At 45.2% G+C, this 19,833-nt stretch overlaps 1 protein-coding gene across 4 annotated transcripts in view; it reads right to left on the bottom strand.

The window, feature by feature from the left end:
• The window catches only part of DIP2C (disco interacting protein 2 homolog C), a 492,724-nt gene extending 490,248 nt beyond the window's left edge, over positions 1-2,476 (bottom strand). Inside the window, exon 1 of one of the 4 annotated variants that reach the window (XM_069729709.1) lies at positions 1,934-2,476. In XM_069729709.1, the coding sequence (XP_069585810.1) occupies positions 1,934-2,018 (85 nt within the window). In that variant the 5' untranslated portion in view covers positions 2,019-2,476. The remainder of the gene's footprint in view (positions 1-1,933) is intronic. The other 3 variants (XM_069729707.1, XM_069729706.1, XM_069729708.1) reach the window with 3 other exon arrangements.
• Positions 2,477-19,833: the final 17,357 nt, after the last annotated feature.

Raw genomic sequence — 19,833 nt, 5'->3', positions numbered from 1 at the left:
AGATTTTGGATTTCCATCTGACTGACAACTGGTTTGGATAGCAATTCATGCATCAAATTTGGAGCGGATTTTTAGAGGAAATCCAGACCCTCCTTCCCCCCAATTTACGGTAATTCCAAGCACAGCCGAACAGCTCAATGGTTTCCACCAGGTTCTCATACTCTTGAAAAGTAAATTTGTTTTGTGTACCAATAGGAGACATTTGTTGCTGCATAGTAGGCAGATGTGCATTCACGGATTCTGCAAGAACTGGCACCCATACTGGTATCCATGCCCAGAAGCTGAAATCACTAAGGGACAACTAAATAGGATTGTTACCACCATGACAGAGGAGGACAACTCAAGGACTTGGATTTACAAATGTTTTTTTGGAGAACAATTTTGCCATTATATAATTTTACATACATACTGGATCTGATCATTGTAGAAAATATTTACTGACACACTTAAAAATTTGTATCTCTTCTGGCATATACTCTACACCATAAACACCATGACAAAAAAAAAAAAAACACTTCATCAAGCTGTATGATTTTGTAGACTAATTAGCTAAGTCGGACACATGCTGCCACAGAGGTCTAATCCACTTTTCCGTTATAAAAGCATGGTGGCGTTATGTATGTGGTGAACAGCCCACTAGGCCCGGAGCCCTAAACGATTTACTGAAATTCCATTAGTATTGTGACAATGAAAAATAATCTGCTTGAAAAAAAAAAAAAAACAACAAGAACAAGATGGAGATTTCTCATGACCAAATCCGGTGGATATTTAGATTTAGATTACAATACTATTGAAAAAAAAAAATTAATAAAAAAATGTTATGACATTTTATTTAAAAAAAAAAAAAAAAATCACAAATGTCATTATTTCTAATACCATCCATCGACAAATAATAAAAGGGTTCATTCAATTGATAAAATTAAAAAAGATAAATAAATTGACGGACAATTCTAAAAACTCTTTGAAAAATGCTCATCTCCAAAATCTACCAGTCTGGAAAAATAAAAAAGGGGCACAAGCCAAGTGTAAACCCTAAACAGGTTGGCGTTGGGACTATTTAAAGATGGCTTCTCTCTAAATGGGGTTGCCATGGTGATGCCAGCAATACTTTAGGTGCTTTAGACGGGGGAATGTTGTAAATTGAGATTGGATTCCAGACAATAAACAAATGTGACTCCAGGAGATATTTTCTTTATTTATTTATTTTGGAGGGATTTTATTTTAAATTTAATGGAGATTTTTATTTAGGTGATTGGATATTAATCCGTGATAATACCAACCTTACCGAGACAAATAAGGGCACTAAGGAGAGGGGGGGGGGATAAAAAACAAAAGGAAAAAAAAAATTGAAATATTTTCCACCTTGTGTATAAAAGAATAAAAGAAGGCAACATACCAACAAAAAGAAATTCCCCCAGGAATAAAACACACAACAAAGATGCAGTGTGGGGGCACCAGCACATACACAGGGGGCAGCAGGCATCCTGCTGACACTAGACATGCTGGACATCATAGTACACCTAGGATGGGAGGCAGTAATATTCTCCACCTCCATCATCTCTGCAACATTTCAACAAATGTACAAAAGCGAAAACACACAAAAAAAAAAAACAACAACTGGGCACCACTATTCCAGAGGCCATCTATCACCCCCTGGCATACTGCTCCTGCAATGACAGCAGCATTAACCCTTCATCGTCACCAGCCCAACAAGGAGAGGGATCTGGCCCTGGATGACAGCAGCAGGCGCCCAATCCTCCACGCTGCAAGGGGTTAATGGGCATGGAGGCTCGGCATGGGGGCACATAAGGGGTTAAGCAGTGCCTTCCCAGCAACAGAGGATGGATGCTAGTATGGAGGGATCTGCAGTAACAAGGAGGGAAGGCAGGCAGGCTGCAGTCATCCCCAGATCTGGGCTGCCCAGGCTCCTTACCTTCAGACAGCTCCAGCTCCAGCTCTGCCAGCCTGGCTCTCACCTCCAGGGGAAGGGACACACTGTCCAGGCTGCGGTCAGCCATTCTCCAGCCTCACAGTGGGGTTCAGGCAGGCAGTCAGTCTCCCCCAGCTCTGTCTTTGTCAGGCTCTCCTCAGCCAGGCATGGGAAGGAGGGGGGAGGTTGCTGCAGAGGAAATGCACTGATTTGCTCCCTCCTTGCTGGTGTCTTTTGCCAGTGATGGAGGTGCTGAGGCTTCTGTCACTTCTTCCCAGGCAGGAGCTCAGGGCTGCAGTGCATCAGGCCAGCTCCTATTTGCATGGAGCACACAAAGCAGCAGACGGGCAGCCCACCCTGGCAGCGCTGCAGATCATTCTCTGAGAGCTGCTCTTTCCACTGAGGAGGAGGAGGGAGGGGCTCCCAGTCATGCACACATATACCAGTGCAGCTTAAAGACGCAGTGCCATGCACCCTGTGTGCCCCTGCTGCAGGCTGGCTCACTGCATGCCCTGCTGCTGCTGCTGCTGCATCACCCTCCTCCTCCTCACCATATGTGCAGCTCTCCATTGGTGCTGCTCCCACGTGGATAAGCAGTCATGTGACCAGACATCACTAGTGTGAAACAAGTGGAAATGTCACAATCTCTTTAGTTGTCATTTTTACATTTTTTTTTATAGTCACTGATTACAGCTCTGAAACAAGGCATGGATTCACAGGCATCATTTTATAACTACATTGGTCTTTCTTTTTTTTGCACATTAACCCCTTCAAGGATCAGTGTGTGTGTGTGTATATGTATATATATATATATGTGTGTCTGTGTGTGGAGAAAATACTATAGCAATCTCACTAAAATCCAGCACACTAAGAAGTTCCAATCAAAAATGGTTTATTGCATTTCAAATAGTTCGTTTTTAGTTTATCATATCATATCAACACCTCTTCCGCACATGGTAGACAAGTGAAATAAATGATTCAGGTATCAGAATTTGACGTTTCGGCTTATTTATAAGCCTTTATCAAGAAATACCTTGTTGTAAGAAAATTGGGGGGAAAAACGCAGTAAAAGAAACCGCAGTAGAATAAAGTTATAGGCGCTGAGGCTCCTAGGTGGAGTTATCGCCACGATGTGGAGTGGTGTGATGGGTTGGAAAGGAAGGCGGTCCCAGTCCGAGCTGTGCGCCCTGTGGTGATGTGTCTGTGTGTGTATATATGTATACTGTTATGATCCGGTGACCTAGGAGCTGCATGAGAACATTCACTGGAGAAGGTGTCCACTATACTGACCGCAAATCCTGAACTTAACACCGCAACTAGAAGTAGCCGTGGAGTGTACCTAACACACCTAGACACCTCGTCACAGCCGGAGGACTAAATACCCCTAAAGATGGAAATTGGAATACTATCTTGCCTCAGAGAAAATCCCCAAAGGATAGACAGCCCCCCACAAATATTGGCGGTGAGTCGGAGAGGAAAAAACATACACAGGCAGAAAAACAGGATTTAGCAAATGAGGCCACTCTAGCTAGATAGGACCGGATAGGACAGAGTTCTGTGCGGTCAGTATTAAAACCCTTCAAAACATACACAGCAGAATATATAAAAAACTTCCTACATCTACTAAAAGATGTAGGAGCATAAATCTGCAACTCCAGTGAATCCTACAATCAGAGCAGGAATAAAACTGAAACAAGCACACAGCAGTGTGCCACAGATACAAAAACCAAACACTTATCTTTGCTGAATTTGGCAGCAACAGGAGAAGCCAGAAAGTGAAAATATCCCAGTCAGAATTGTAATCCCCCGATACACCTGGCCAGGACTGCGAGTCAGAGACAACTGCATTCCCACCAACAACCACTGGAGGGAACCCAAGAGCAGAATTCACAACAGTACCCCCCCCTTCCTGTGAGGAGGGGTCACCGAACCCTCACCAGGGCCCCCAGGACGATCAGGACGAGCCAGATGAAAGGCACGGACAAAATCAGCAGCATGGACATCAGAGGCAAAAACCCAAAAATTATCCTCCTGGCCATAACCCTTCCATTTGACCAGGTACTGAAGCTTCCGCCTCGAAAAACGGGAATCCAAAATCTTCTCAACAACATATTCCAACTCCCCATCAACCAACACAGGGGCCGGAGGATCAACAGAGGGAACAACGGGCTCCACATATTTCCGCAACAAAGATCTATGGAAGACATTATGGATAGCAAAAGAGGCCGGAAGCGCCAGTCGAAAAGACACCGGATTAATAATCTCAGAAATCCTATAAGGACCAATAAACCGAGGCTTAAACTTAGGAGAAGAAACCTTCATAGGAACATGACGGGAAGACAACCAGACCAGATCCCCAACCCGAAGCCGGGAACCAACACACCGACGACGATTAGCAAAACGTTGAGCCTCCTCTTGAGACAACACTAACTTGTCCACCACATGAGCCCAAATCTGCTGCAACCTGTCCACCACAGAATCCACACCAGGACAGTCAGAAGGCTCAACCTGCCCAGAAGAAAAACGAGGATGAAAACCAAAATTACAAAAGAAAGGCGAAACCAAGGTAGCAGAACTAGCCCGATTATTTAGGGCAAACTCGGCCAATGGCAAGAAGGCCACCCAATCATCCTGATCAGCAGACACAAAGCATCTCAAATAAGTCTCCAAGGTCTGATTAGTTCGCTCGGTCTGGCCATTTGTCTGAGGATGAAATGCAGAAGAAAAAGACAATGCCCAGCCTAGCACAAAAGGCCCGCCAAAACCTAGAAACAAACTGGGAACCTCTGTCGGACACAATATTCTCCGGAATACCATGCAAACGAACCACATGCTGAAAGAACAACGGAACCAAATCAGAAGAGGAAGGCAATTTAGGTAAGGGCACCAAATGAACCATCTTAGAGAACCGGTCACAAACAACCCAGATAACAGACATCTTCTGGGAGACCGGAAGATCAGAAATAAAATCCATCGAAATATGCGTCCAGGGCCTCTCAGGGACTGGCAATGGCAAAAGCAACCCACTAGCACGGGAACAACAAGGCTTGGCCCGCGCACAAGTCCCACAGGACTGTACAAAAGAACGCACATCACGTGACAATGAAGGCCACCAAAAGGACCTACCAACCAAGTCTCTGGTACCAAAAATGCCAGGATGACCGGCTAACACGGAACAGTGAACCTCAGAAATCACTCTACTAGTCCATATGTCAGGAACAAACAATTTCCCCACAGGACAGCGGTCAGGTTTGTCAGCCTGAAATTCCTGAAGAACCCGTCAAAAATCAGGGGAAATGGCAGAAAGGACCACCCCCTCTTTCAGAATACTGACCGGCTCTAAGACCTCAGGAGAATCAGGCAAAAAACTCCTAGAGAGGGCATCAGCCTTAATATTCTTAGAACCCGTAAGGTACGAGCCCACGAAATCAAAACGGGAAAAAAATAAGGACCATCGAGCCTGTCTAGGATTCAGCCGTTTAGCAGACTCGAGGTAAATCAAATTCTTATGATCGGTCAAGACCACAATACGGTGCTTAGCTCCCTCAAGCCAATGTCGCCACTCCTCAAACGCCCACTTCATAGCCAACAACTCCCGATTGCCGACATCATAATTGCGTTCAGCAGGCGAAAACTTACGGGAAAAGAAGGCACACGGTTTCATTAAGGAACCAACAGGATCCCTCTGAGACAAAACGGCCCCTGCCCCAATCTCAGAAGCGTCAACCTCAACCTGAAACGGAAGAGAAACATCCGGTTGGCGCAACACTGGAGCAGAAGTAAATTGACGTTTAAGCTCCTGAAAGGCAGAGACAGCCGCAGAGGAACAATTCGCCACATCAGCGCCTTTCTTCGTCAAATCGGTCAAGGGTTTAACCACGCTGGAAAAATTAGCAATGAAACGGCGATAAAAATTTGCAAAACCCAAAAATTTCTGAAGGCTCTTCACGGATGTGGGCTGAATCCAATCATGAATGGCCTGAACCTTAACCGGATCCATCTCTATAGAAGAAGGAGAAAAAATGAAGCCCAAAAAAGAGACTTTCTGCACCCCAAAGAGACACTTAGACCCTTTCACAAACAGGGCATTGTCACGAAGGATCTGAAATACCATCCTGACCTGTTGCACATGAGACTCCCAATCATCGGCAAAAATCAAAATATCGTCCAAATATACAATCAAGAATTTATCAAGATAAGTCCGGAAGATATCATGCATGAAGGACTGAAAAACAGATGGAGCATTAGAGAGTCCGAATGGCATCACAAGGTATTCAAAATGGCCTTCGGGCGTGTTAAACGCCGTTTTCCATTCATCACCCTGCTTAATACGAACAAAATTATATGCCCCTCGAAGGTCAATCTTGGTAAACCAACTAGCTCCCTTAATCCTAGCAAACAAATCGGAAAGCAAAGGTAAAGGGTATTGAAACTTGACCGTGATTTTATTCAAGAGGCGATAATCTATACAGGGTCTCAAGGAACCATCTTTTTTAGCAACAAAAAAGAACCCCGCTCCCAACGGTGAAGAAGATGGCCGAATATGCCCTTTCTCCAAAGACTCCTTAAAGGGAACCTGTCACCCTGTTTTTTGAGATTGAGCTATAAATACTGTTAAATAGGGCCTGCGCTGTGCGTTACTATAGTGTATGTAGTGTACCCTGATTCCCCATGTATGCTGAGAAATACATTACCAAAGTCGCCGTTTTCGCCTGTCAATCAGGCTGGTCTGGTCAGGTGGGCGTGTTCACACGCCGAGTTTCTCGGCTTTGGGAAAATGGCCGCCGCGATCTCTAATGCGCACGCGCGGCATCCCGCGGCCATTTTCCTGAAGCCCCGTGCAGCAGAGCACTCCATCTGCGCACGCGCGGCCCCAGGAAGATGGCCGCCCCCACCGATGCAAGGGATTACAGCGCAAATCGCGCGCTGTGTCTTCACGTGGGCGCAGGGAAGTCGGAACTCTGGACATGCGCACACCACTACGCCACCAACGGAAAGCTGGGGAAGAAAAGAGCGCTGTGAACACGCCCACCTGACCAGACCAGCCTGATTGACAGGCGAAAACGGCGACTTTGGTAATGTATTTCTCAGCATACATGGGGAATCAGGGTACACTACATACACTATAGTAACGCACAGCGCAGGCCCTATTTAACAGTATTTATAGCTCAATCTCAAAAAACGGGGTGACAGGTTCCCTTTAATATAGCTCCGCATGGCGGTATGTTCAGGCACAGATAGATTAAAAAGTCGACCCTTAGGAAACTTACAGCCTGGAATCAAGTCAATAGCACAATCGCAGTCCCTGTGCGGTGGAAGGAAACTGAACTTGGGCTCATCGAATACATCCTGAAAATCAGACAAAAACTCTGGAATTTCAGAAGGTGAAGAAGAGGAGATTGACATCAAAGGAACATCATTATGAACCCCCTGACAACCCTAACTAGTCACAGACATGGACTTCCAGTCCAACACAGGATTATGTACCTGCAACCATGGAAAACCCAGCACGATAACATCATGCAAGTTATGCAACACTAGAAATCGACAATCTTCCTGATGAGCTGGCGCCATGCGCATGGTCACCTGTGTCCAAAACTGGGGCTTATTTTTAGCCAAGGGTGTAGCATCAATGCCCCTTAAAGGAATAGGGTTCTGCAAAGGCTGCAAGGGAAAACCACAACGCCTGGCAAACTCAAAATCCATTAAACTCAAGGCGGCGCCTGAATCCACAAACGCCATGACAGAAAATGATGACAATGAGCAGATCAAGGACACAGATAACAGAAATTTAGGTTGCACAGTACTGATGGTAATTGAACTGGCGATCCTCTTTGTCCGCTTAGGGCAGACAGAAATGACATGAGAAGCGTCGCCACAATAATAACACAACCTATTTTGACGTCTGAAACCTTGTCGTTCCGTTCTAGACCGAATTCTATCACATTGCATTGCTCTGAGGATAACGCCACAGCACGCACAGTTCTGCGCTCTCGCAGGCGTCGGTCAATCTGAATGGCCAGAGACATAGAATCACTCAGACCGGAAGGCGTGGGAAACCCCACCATAACATCTTTAACGGATTCAGAAAGCACCCTTCTGAAAATTGCCGCCAAAGCATCATTATTCCATTTAGTCAACACAGACCATTTTCTGAATTTCTGACAATACAATTCTGCCGCCTCTTGACTCTGAGACAGGGCCAACAAGGTCTTCTCAGCTTGATCCACAGAATTAGGTTCATCATATAATAGTCCTAAAGCCTGAAAAAAAGGAATCAATATTAAGCAAAGCCGGATTCCCAGATTCCAGGGAAAACGCCCAATCCTGCGGGTCGCCACACAGCAGGGAGATTACGATCTTTACCTGCTAAATGGAATCACCAGAGGATCGAGGTCTCAGGTCAAAAAAACAGTTTACAGTTGTTTTTAAAACTCAAAAATTTGGACCTGTCACCAGAAAACAAATCAGGAGAAGGAATCTTCGGTTCTAAAGCAGGAGTCTGAACAATATAATCAGAAATACCTTGTACCCTAGCAGCAAGCTGGTCTACACGAGAAGCTAATTCCTGAACATTCATGCTTGCACCAGGCTCCTCAGCCACCCAGATATTAAGAGGGAAGAGAACACAAAACAGACTGGAGAAAAAAAAATGGCTCAAGAGCTTCCTTCCCTTCTTCTGAGATGCATTTAACTCATTGTTGGCCAGTTGTACTGTTATGATCCGGTGACCTAGGAGCTGCATGGGAACTTTCACTGGAGAAGGTGTCCACTATACTGACCGCAAATCCTGAACTTAACACCGCAACTAGAAGTAGCCGTGGAGTGTACCTAACACACCTAGACACCTCGTCACAGCCGGAGGACTAAATACCCCTAAAGATGGAAATTGGAATACTATCTTGCCTCAGAGAAAATCCCCAAAGGATAGACAGCCCCCCACAAATATTGGCGGTGAGTCGGAGAGGAAAAAACATACACAGGCAGAAAAACAGGATTTAGCAAATGAGGCCACTCTAGCTAGATAGGACCGGATAGGACAGAGTTCTGTGCGGTCAGTATTAAAACCCTTCAAAACATACACAGCAGAATATATAAAAAACTTCCTACATCTACTAAAAGATGTAGGAGCATAAATCTGCAACTCCAGTGAATCCTACAATCAGAGCAGGAATAAAACTGAAACAAGCACACAGCAGTGTGCCACTGATACAAAAACCAAACACTTATCTTTGCTGAATTTGGCAGCAACATGAGAAGCCAGAAAGTGATCCAACACTTCACAAGTAACATTGACAACTGGCAAGGGCTAAAGGATCCTGCACACCTAAATATCCCAGTCAGAATTGTAATCATTCGATACACCTGGCCAGGACTGCGAGTCAGAGACAACTGCATTCCCACCAACAATCACTGGAGGGAACCCAAGAGCAGAATTCACAACAGTATACAGTACAGACCAAAAGTTTGGACACACCTTCTCATTTAAATATTTTTCTGTATTTTCATGACTATGAAAATAGTACATTCACACTGAAGGCATCAAAACTATGAATTAACACTTGTGGAATGATATACTTAACAAAAAAGTGTGAAACAACTAAAAATATGTCTTATATTCTAGATTCTTCAAAGTAGCCACCTTTTGCTTTGATGACTGCTTTGCACACTCTTGGCATTCTCTTGATGAGCTTCAAGAGGTAGTCACCGGGAATGGTCTTCCAACAATCTTGAAGGAGTCCCCAGAGATGCTTAGCACTTGTTGGCCCGTTTGCCTTCACTCTGTGGTCCAGCTCACCCCAAACCATCTCGATTGGGTTCAGGTCTGGTGACTGTGGAGGCCAGGTCATCTGGCGTAGCACCCCATCACTCTCCTTCTTGGTCAAATAGCCCTTACACAGCCTGGAGGTGAGTTTGGGGTCATTGTCCTGTTGAAAAATAAATGATGGCCCAACTAAACGCAAACCGGATGGAATAGCATGCCGCTGCAAGATGCTGTGGTAGCCATGCTGGTTCAGCATGCCTTCAATTTTGAATAAATTCCCAACAGTGTCACCAGCAAAGCACCCCCACCATTACAGCTCCTGCTCCATGCTTCACGGTGGGAACCAGGCATGTAGAGTCCATCCGTTCACCTTTTCTCCGTCGCACAAAGACACGGTGGTTGGAACCAAAGATCTCAAATTTGGACTCATCAGACCAAAGCACAGATTTCCACTGGTCTAATGTCCATTCCTTGTGTTCTTTAGCCCAAACAAGTCTCTTCTGCTTGTTGCCTGTCCTTAGCAGTGGTTTCCTAGCAGCTCTTTAACCATGAAGGCCTGCTGCACAAAATCTCCTCTTAACCCCTTAACGACAGCCGATACGCCTTTTAACGGCGGCAGTTAAGGGTACTTAAACCACAGCGCATTTAATTAACGGCGCTGTGGAAAAAGTAAGTAGCGCCCCCCAGAGTCCTATTTTCTCCGGAGTCTCGGCTGCCGGGGGTAGCCGAGACCCCAGAGAACATGACCCCGCTTTTGCGATCGCCGGTAATTAACCGTTTACCGGCGATCGCAAAAAAACCGCGATTTCCCTTTTAATTTCTCTGTCCTCCGATGTGATCGCACATCAGAGGACAGAAAAAAGGGGTCCCCGATAGCCCCCCGATACTCACCTGTCTCCCCCGGTGCTCCTCGTGGCTCCCGACCGATGGTCGCCGCCATCTTTTTCCGGCAAAAAAAATGGCGGGCACATGCGCAGTGCGCCCGCCGGCCGGCACCGGGAGGATCTTTGGGGTCTCGGCTGCCGGGGGTAGCTGAGACCCCAAAGAACATGCGATCGCCGGTAATTAACTGTTTACCGGCGGTCGCCCAAAAAAAAACAGCGATGTGTAATTCTCTGTCCTCTGATGTGATCGCACATCAGAGGACAGAGAAATAGGGGGATTTGGGGACCCTATTATACTCACCGATGTCCCTGGGTCCTCCTGCTTCTTCTCCTGGCCGCTGGCATCTTCTTTGGGAAACAAAATGGTGGGCGCATGCGCAGTGCGCCCTCCATCTGTCGCCATCTGCCGGCCGGCAGGAGAAAGCAGTTGGGGCTAAAGTTAGGGTTAGGGTTGGGGCTAAATTTAGGGTTAGGGTTAGGGTTGGGGCTAAATTTAGGGTTAGGGTTGGGGCTAAATTTAGGGTTAGGGTTGGGGCTAAATTTAGGGTTAGGGTTGGGGCTAAATATAGGGTTAGGGTTGGGGATAAATTTAGGGTTAGGCTTCTTTCACACTTGCGTCGGTACGGGGCCGTCGCAATGCGTCGGCCCGACATACCGACGCACGTTGTGAAAATTGTGCACAACATGGGCAGCGGATGCAGTTTTTCAACGCATCCGCTGCCCAATCTATGTCCTGGGGAGGAGGGGGCGGAGTTACGGCCACGCATGCGCGGTCGGAAATGGCGGACGCGACGTACAAAAAAACGTTACATTGAACGTTTTTTTGTGCCGACGGTCCGCCAAAACACAACTGATCCAGTGCACGTCGCAATCCGTCGGCAATACAAGTCTATGGGCAAAAAACGCATCCTGCGGGCACATTTGCAGGATCCGGTTTTTGTCCAAAACGACGGATTGCGACGGATGCCAAACGACGCAAGTGTGAAAGTAGCCTTAGGGCTAGGGTTAGGGTTGGGGCTAAAGTTAGGGCTAGGGTTAGGGTTGGAGCTAAAGTTAGGGCTAGGGTTAGGGTTGTGGCTAAATTTAGGGTTAGGGCTAGGGTTTGGGCTAAAGTTAGGGCTAGGGTTGTGGCTAAAGTTAGGGTTAGAGTTGGGATTAGGGTTAGGGTTTGGATTAGGGTTGGTATTAGGGTTAGGGTTGGCATTAGGGTTACGCTTGGGATTAGGGATAGGTTTGGGATTAGGGTTAAGGTTAGGGTTGGGAATAGGGGTGTATTGGGATTAGGGTTAGGTTTGAGGTTAGGGTTGAGTTTAGGATTAGGGGTGTGTTGGATTTAGGGTTTTGATTAGGGTTATGGTTAGGGTTGACAGTAGGGTTGTTTTGGGGTAAGGGTTGTGATTATCGTTAGGGTTGTGATTAGGATTATGGATCGGGTTGGGATTATGGTTAGGGGTGTGTTGGGGTTAGGGTTGGAGTTAGAATTGGGGGGTTTCCACTGTTTAGGTACATCAGGGGGTCTCCAAACACGACAGCCAATTTTGCGCTCAAAAAGTCAAATGGTGTTCCCTCCCTTCTGAGCTCTGCCGTGCGCCCAAACAGTGGGTTACGCCCACATATGGGGCATCAGCGTACTCGGGATAAATTGGACAACAACTTTAGTGGTCCAATTTCTCCTGTTACCCTTGTGAAAATAAAAACTTGGGAGCTGCAAAATCTTTTTTGTGGAAAAAAAAATATTTTTTGTTTTCACGATTCTAAACTTCTGTGAAGCACTTGGGCATTCAAAGTTCTCACCACACATCTAGATAAGTTCCATGGGGGGTCTAGTTTCCAAAATGGGGTCACTTGTGGAGGGTTTCTACTGTTTAGGCACATCAGGGGCTCTCCAAACGCGACATGGCGTCCGATCTCAATTCCAGCCAATTCTACATTGAAAAAGTAAAACGGCGCTCCTTCACTTCCAAGCTCTGCGGTGCGCCCCAAAAGTGGTTTACCCCCACATATGGGGTATTGGCGTGTTCAGGAGAAATTGCATAACAAAATTTATGGTTAAATTTCTGTTTTTACACATGTGAAAATAAAAAAAATGGTTCTGAATTAAAATGTTTGCAAAAAAACTTAAATGTTCATTTTTAACTTCCACATTGTTTCAGTTCCTGTGCAGCACGTAAAGGATTAATAAACTTCTTGAATGTGGTTTTGAGAACCTTGAGGGGTGCAGTTTTTAGAATGGTGACACACTTCATTATTTTCTATCATATAGACCCCTCAAAATGACTTCAAATGTGATGTGGTCCCTAAAAAAAATTTGTTGTAAAAATGAGAAATTGCTGGTCAACTTTTAACCCTTATAACTCCCTAACAAAAAAAAATTTTGATTCCAAAATTTTGCTGATGTAAAGTAGACATGTGGGAAATGTTATTTATTAACTATTTTTCGTGACATATCTCTCTGATTTAAGGGCATAAAAATACAAAGTTTGAAAATTGCAAAATTTTAAAAATTTTCGCCATATTTCCGTTTTTTTTCATAAAAAACACCGATCCAGCGATGACAGCGGGAGATCCAGCGACGAAAGAAAGTTCCAAACGATCTGCTACGACGTACGATTCTCAGCAGGGTCCCTGATCGCTGCTGCGTGTCAGACACAGCGATATCGTATGGATATCGCTGGAACGTCACAAATCGTACCGTCGTAGCGATCAAAATGGCACTGTGTGACGGTACCCTTAGAGTCTGTAGTTTGAGAAATCGATGCCTCACAGGTCCTCAACTGGCAGTTTCATTAAATAGTACACGCAAAATGCCAGTGTCAACGTCTACAGTGAAGAGGCGACTCCGGGATGCTGGCCTTCAGGGCAGAGTGGCAAAGAAAAAGTCATATCTGAGACTGGCTAATAAAAGGAAAAAAATAATATGGGCAAAAGAACACAGACATTGGACAGAGGAAGATTGGAAAAAAAGTGTTATGGACAGACGAATCCAAGTTTGAGGTGTTTGGATCACACAGAAGAACATTTGTGAGATGCAGAACAACTGAAAAGATGCTGGAAGAGTGCCTGATGCCATCTGTCAAGCATGGTGGAGGTAATGTGATGGTCTGGGGTTGCTTTGGTGCTGGTAAAGTGGGAGATTTGTACAAGGTAAAAGGTATTTTGAATAAGGAAGGCTATCACTCCATGTTGCAACGCCATGCCATACCTTATGGACAGCGCTTGATTGGAACAAATTTCATGCTACAACAGGACAATGACCCAAAGCACACCTCCAAATTATGCAAGAACTATGTAGGGAAGAAGCCGGCAGCTGATATTCTATCTGTAATGGCGTGGCCAGCGCAGCCACCAGATCTCAGCCCCATTGAGCTGTTGTGGGAGCAGCCTGACTGTATGGTGCAAAAATGTGTCCATCAAGCCAAACCAACTTGTGGAGGGACTTCTGGAAGCATGGGGGGACATTTCTCCAGATTACCTCAGCAAATTAACTGCTAGAAGGCCAAAGGTCTGCAATGCTGTAATTGCTGCAAAGGGAACATTATTTGACAAAAGCAAAGTTTGAAGGAGAAAATTATTATTTCAAATAAAAATCTTTTTTTCGAACCTTGTCAATGTCTGGACTAGATGTTCAATTCATTTGGCAACTCACTGGATTAATAAAAGTATGAGTTTCATGGAAAACACAAAATTGTCTGGTTTACCCTAAACTTTTGAACGGTAGTGTATGTGAATAGATGAGAACCTGTTTTAACCAGATAATCTCCTTATAAAGTAATAGTTGTTTTAATTTTCATTTATGAAATCAATAGTATGTGTGAAAATAAGAAACTTTGTAATATATCTTATCATAGAAATTTGCTTCTTTCTCCTCCTGGACTGATCATTCTCAAAATTTTCAAATCACAGGTAAAATCGGTATTGAGTGAAAAATACAGATTGTTGCATTACTGAGATAAGGGATGACAATTTCTATTGATTAGATTCTATGTAGAGGAGAGGAAGGAGTAAAAGTGAAGAACTTAAGGCTGAGTTTCTCCCTCCTCTTCCCCTGTCCCATCTACATAGAATCTCATCAGCACCAGCTGTCATCTCCTATCTCAGTAATGTAGCATTCTTCACTGGTCTTCACTGAATCCAGACTTTACCCCTGAATTGAGAAATTTGTGTATGAATGATCAGCGCTGGTGATGAAAGAAGCAAATTTCTCTGATAAAATATATTACAAAGTTTCTTATCTTCACACATACTATTGATTTATGAGATAAAAATTAAAACGACGATTACTCTTTAAAGACTCCAAGATTTTATTGGCTTCAATCAATATTTCCTGCCTTTGTGATCCCTCCGATCCAGGGCCGCTATGCTTTTCCTTTGCCTCACACCACCATCGGCTGCTGACTATTGACACCTTTCAAATAAGATCTATTTGCTTTTCTTGCCTTCATGAAGAGTGTTACCTGAAAGACCTAATTCTGTCATGAAAGGATTGGATGGTAACGTCTACTGAGATAATTAAACATCCAAGGTCTCAAAAAAGTTCATATTTAGCTTTCATTTATTCATCCTGTTCTAAACAAGTAAGTCGCACTATAGACACACGACAACGTGATGTCATTGAAAAAGTCATTATTTTGCCAAAAAAGATTTTGGTTTGGCAAAACAGTGAGTCAAGTACAGTCATTTAAAGTATGATTTTCAGGAATTTTTAAAGGGAAAATTCTGATAAGAAAAATTATTCTCTGTTATTTTTCTTCTTATGTGTAATCATGTAACTCAGGTCCCAAATACTTCTTAGCCCTGTGAATTCTTCTGCTATCACTTAAAAGGAACCTGTCACCCCCAAAATCGAAGGTGAGCTAAGCCCACCGGCATCAGGGGCTTATGTACAGCATTCTGTAATGCTGTAGATAAGCCCCTGATGTAACCTGAAAGATGAAAAAAAGAGGTTAGGTTAAACTCACCCAGGGGCGGTCCCGGTACGATGGGCATCGCGGTCCGGGGCCTCTCATCTTCTTACGATGACGTCCTCTTCTTGTAGTCACGCTGCGTACTGCAGTACTTTGCTCTGCCCTCAACAGGGCAGACAAAGGACGCCTGCGCCAGAGCCGCAGCGTGACTACAAGAAGAGGACGTCATCGTAAGAAGATGGGAGGCCCCAAACCGGACCGCGACGCCTATCGGACCAGACCGCAGTGGGACCGCCCCTAGGTGAGTATAATATAACCTCTTTTTCTTATCTTTCAGGATACATCAGGGGCTTATCCACAGCATTCCAGAATGCTGTTATCTACAGCATAAGCATAAGCTCCTGATGCTGGTGGGCTTAGCTCATCTTCGATTTTGGGGGTGACAGGTTCCCCTTAACCGCCTCCAGGCTGCTTCTTATTTGCTGTAGATAGTTATGGCTACAGGCCAACCAATCATCTCTGCACTTACCAGCACTGGGCTGAAGTCTACTTTGTGGCAGATAAAGGCACAGATGATTGGCCTCGGGGAGACCAAAACACTAGGCACTGCTCCTAATAGCCAGATTCCTACTCCACACTGATGAGGGGCAAAAACCCCGAAACAGCTGTCTGTGGATGGATACCATGCTTGGCATAGGTGGCTTTCCTTCATAGGATGCTGCCCTTCCTGTGGTTGTTCCTTCCCGGGGAAAGGCCTGGCTATTCACTGCTTGCGTCGAGAAACACGTGATGGTGTCTCCGCAGCTTCTTTACATACTTTGTGGCAGAGGCATGCACGCTGCTGCACATGGCGCAGCCTATAGCCTCTCCTGTGCCTATTTCTCGAATCTACATGTACAACTATGCAGCCAGCCTCATATAATATAATGCGGCCCCTCCAGAATATAACTTAGCCCCTCATAAGGTATAATGCAGCCCCCCACAGAATATAATGTAGCCTCCTCAGAGTTTAAAGCAACCCACTCATAAGGTATAATGCAGCATCCCCATAAAATATAATGTAGCCCCCTCATAGGGTATAATGCAACCCCCTCATAAGGTATAATTCAGCCCCCCTTATATGTTATAATGCAGCCCCCTCATAGGGTATCATACTGCCCCCTCTTAGGGTATCATGCTGCCCACTCATAGGGTATCATGCAGTCCTCATATGGTATAATGCAGCCCCTCTCATAGAGTATCATGCAGCTCACCTCATAGGGTATAATACAGCCCCCCTCATATGGTATAAAGCAGCCCCTTCATAGGGTATAATTTTGCCCCCTCATAGGGTATAATGCAGCCGCCCTCATAGGGTATAATTCTCATAGGGTATAATGCTGCCCCCCTCTTACGGTATAATGCTGCCTCCTCATATAGTATAATGCTGCCCTCTCATACGATATAATGGTGTGCTAACCCCCTCATAGAGTAGAATGCTGCCCCCCTCATAAGGTATAATGCTTCCCCCCTCATACAGTATAATGCTGTGCTGCCCCCTCATAGGGTATAATGCTGCCCCCTCATATAGTATAATGCTGCCCCCTCATACAGTATAATGCTGTGCTGCCCCCTCATCCCTATAGTGCTGCCCCCCTCATAGGGTATAATGCTGCCCCGTCATAGGGTATAATGCTGCCCCCTTATAGGGTATAACGCTGCCCCCTCATAGGGTATAATTCTGCCCCATCATAGGGTATAATGTTGCCCCCCTCATACAGTATAATGCTGCCCCCCCATATGGTATAATGCTGTGCTGCCCTCCTCAAAGGGTATAATGCTATCCCCTTCATAGGGTATAATGCTGCCCCCATACTTACTGTATAATGCTGTGCTGCTTCCCTCATAGGGTATAATGCTGCCCCCTCATACGGTATAATGCTGTGCTGCACCCCTCATATGGTATAATGCTGTGCTGCCCCCTCATAGCGTATAATGCTGTCCCCCTCATACAGTATAATGTTGTGCTGCCCCCTCATAGGGTATAATGCTGCCCCCTCATACAGTATAATGCTGTGCTGCCCCCCTCATAGGGTATAATGCTGTGCTTCCCCCTCATAGGATATAATGCTGCCCCCCTCATACAGTATAATGCTGTGCTGCCCCCTCATAGGGTATAATGCTGTTCTGCCCCCTCATATGGTATAATGCTGTCCTGCTCCCTCATAGAGGATAATGCTGTCCCCCTCATAGAGTATAATGCTGTGCTGCCCCCTCATAGGGTATAATGCTGCCCCCTCATACAGTATAATGCTGTGCTGCCCCCTCATAGGGTATAATGCTGTTCTGCCCCCCTCATATGGTATAATGCTGTCCTGCCCCCTCATAGAGGATAATGCTGTCCCCCTCATAGAGTATAATGCTGTGCTGCCACCTCATAGGGTATAATGCTGCCCCCTCATACAGTATAATGCTGTGCTGCCCCCCTCATAGGGTATAATGCTGTGCTTCCCCCTCATAGGATATAATGCTGCCCCCCTCATACAGTATAATGCTGTGCTGCCCCCTCATACAGTATAATGCTGTGCTTCCCCCTCATAGGGTATAACGCTGTCCCCCTCATACAGTATAATGCTGTGCTGCCCCATATAGAATATGCATGTCCCCGTAGTATATGGACAATGATGATTCCAGAATTCGCGGCAGACTGTGCCCGTCGCTGATTGGTCAAGGCAACCTTTATTACATCATCGTCGCCATGGCAACCATTATGACATCTACGTCGATACTGTGCCCGTCGCTGATTGGTCGAGGCGAATGTCGCAATGCTGTGCCCGTCGCTGATTGGTCGCGGCCTCGACCAATCAGAGACGCGGGATTTCCAGGACAGGCAGACAGACAGACGGAAAAACCCTTAGACAATTATATATATAGAAGATATATATATATATAAAACACAATACTCACCTCTCGTCTTTGTTCCCACGCTGATTCCGGCTCTGCTCCGGTATCACTGCCGTCTGCCTGCCACACAGCGAGTACGCGAAGAAGTGATGCCATCACACACCTGCTGTGTCAGAGGCGGAGGGGAATGAAGGGACATAGGTAGATAGGGAAGCCATTATGTAATTAGCATTTTATTGCAATGCTCTCTGGCGACAAATTGGAGCAATATAATACATGGACGTTATGCACTCTTGCTGATATCTCTGTGTTCTCCAAAGTACAGTTTTCCAAGTTTAAATTGCTTTGCTTGATATTGACATAAGAACTCACATGTAATTGTTTTCATATTTTATGGATAATTCAGCTAAAGCTGATTATATTTTGGTAGCTTAAAAAGTGAATTCTTTGCAAAACAGAATTCATGTAATACAAGAATAATATTTCAGACGGCACGGTTTATTTAAGTTTTAATTGGTATTATATGGCATTTAATGGCCTTTATAGTGGTGCGATGTATGGCTGTGATGGAACGCATTTCTGTAATATCTTTTATAACAAAACTAATTAAATGGAATTATTGTTATCTTTTATTAGATGTTTCCTTTGCTCAAGTTTCCAGAACTTTAAGCTTAAGCTGTTACACACATAAATGGCTGAATTACATATATCTTCAACATATTGTTGAATTATATAGGTTGAGTTGAAGGAAAAGGTTCACTCTGTCGGTCTCTAGTCTGGTCCTCCGTGACAGCCGGGCCAGGGCAGTCTTCAGTTCTGCGCCCGTCATCCTTGCCTCTTTTGCTTTCTTGGCCCAGTGACGTCACAATGTCATTACATGAAGGGCTAGGCTGGATGTCGGTGCAGGGAAGTGTGATTGTTTTTGCACAATTTTATTTACAGGGTAATGCCATTAAACAGGGGTGCACATACCATGGGTGCAACCTGTGCAGCCGCACATGGGCCAAAAGGTAAGGACAAGAGTGATGCTGTTTTTGATAAATTATCTATATTTTTCTTCTCTGGAGTCCCCTACATATTAAATTTATAAACGTGTATGTGACATTTTTTATCCCTTTTTTTTCACTAAAGTTTTAGTGGTGAAGGAGACTTTGTTCACAGAGACCTACGCAGAATGGACACGTAGTATGTAATAAAAAGCAGAGAAAGGGGGTGCTCCTAGGATTACACCTGATGGTCAAGAGAAACATACAATAACAATAAATCGGAGATGCACTCACCTGTCTGGGTTGTGCACCCCTGCACAACCACGGGAGAAGCCTGCGGTGAGAGGAGAGCCGGCCGTCAAGTTGTAGGGCGTGGAATCCAAGCTGACATGTCACTAGACCACATGACCAGAGGTCCTGCGTATCTCCAAATAGTAATGCCTGTGCTGCTCCATCCGCAACTAATAACGGAGTGTAGGTA

The sequence above is a fragment of the Ranitomeya imitator genome, chromosome 6 (assembly GCF_032444005.1).
Source record: "Ranitomeya imitator isolate aRanImi1 chromosome 6, aRanImi1.pri, whole genome shotgun sequence".
Taxonomy (NCBI): domain Eukaryota; kingdom Metazoa; phylum Chordata; class Amphibia; order Anura; family Dendrobatidae; genus Ranitomeya; species Ranitomeya imitator.
Note: the sequence above shows the minus strand (reverse complement) of the source record. Positions and strands in the feature narration are given on the sequence as shown.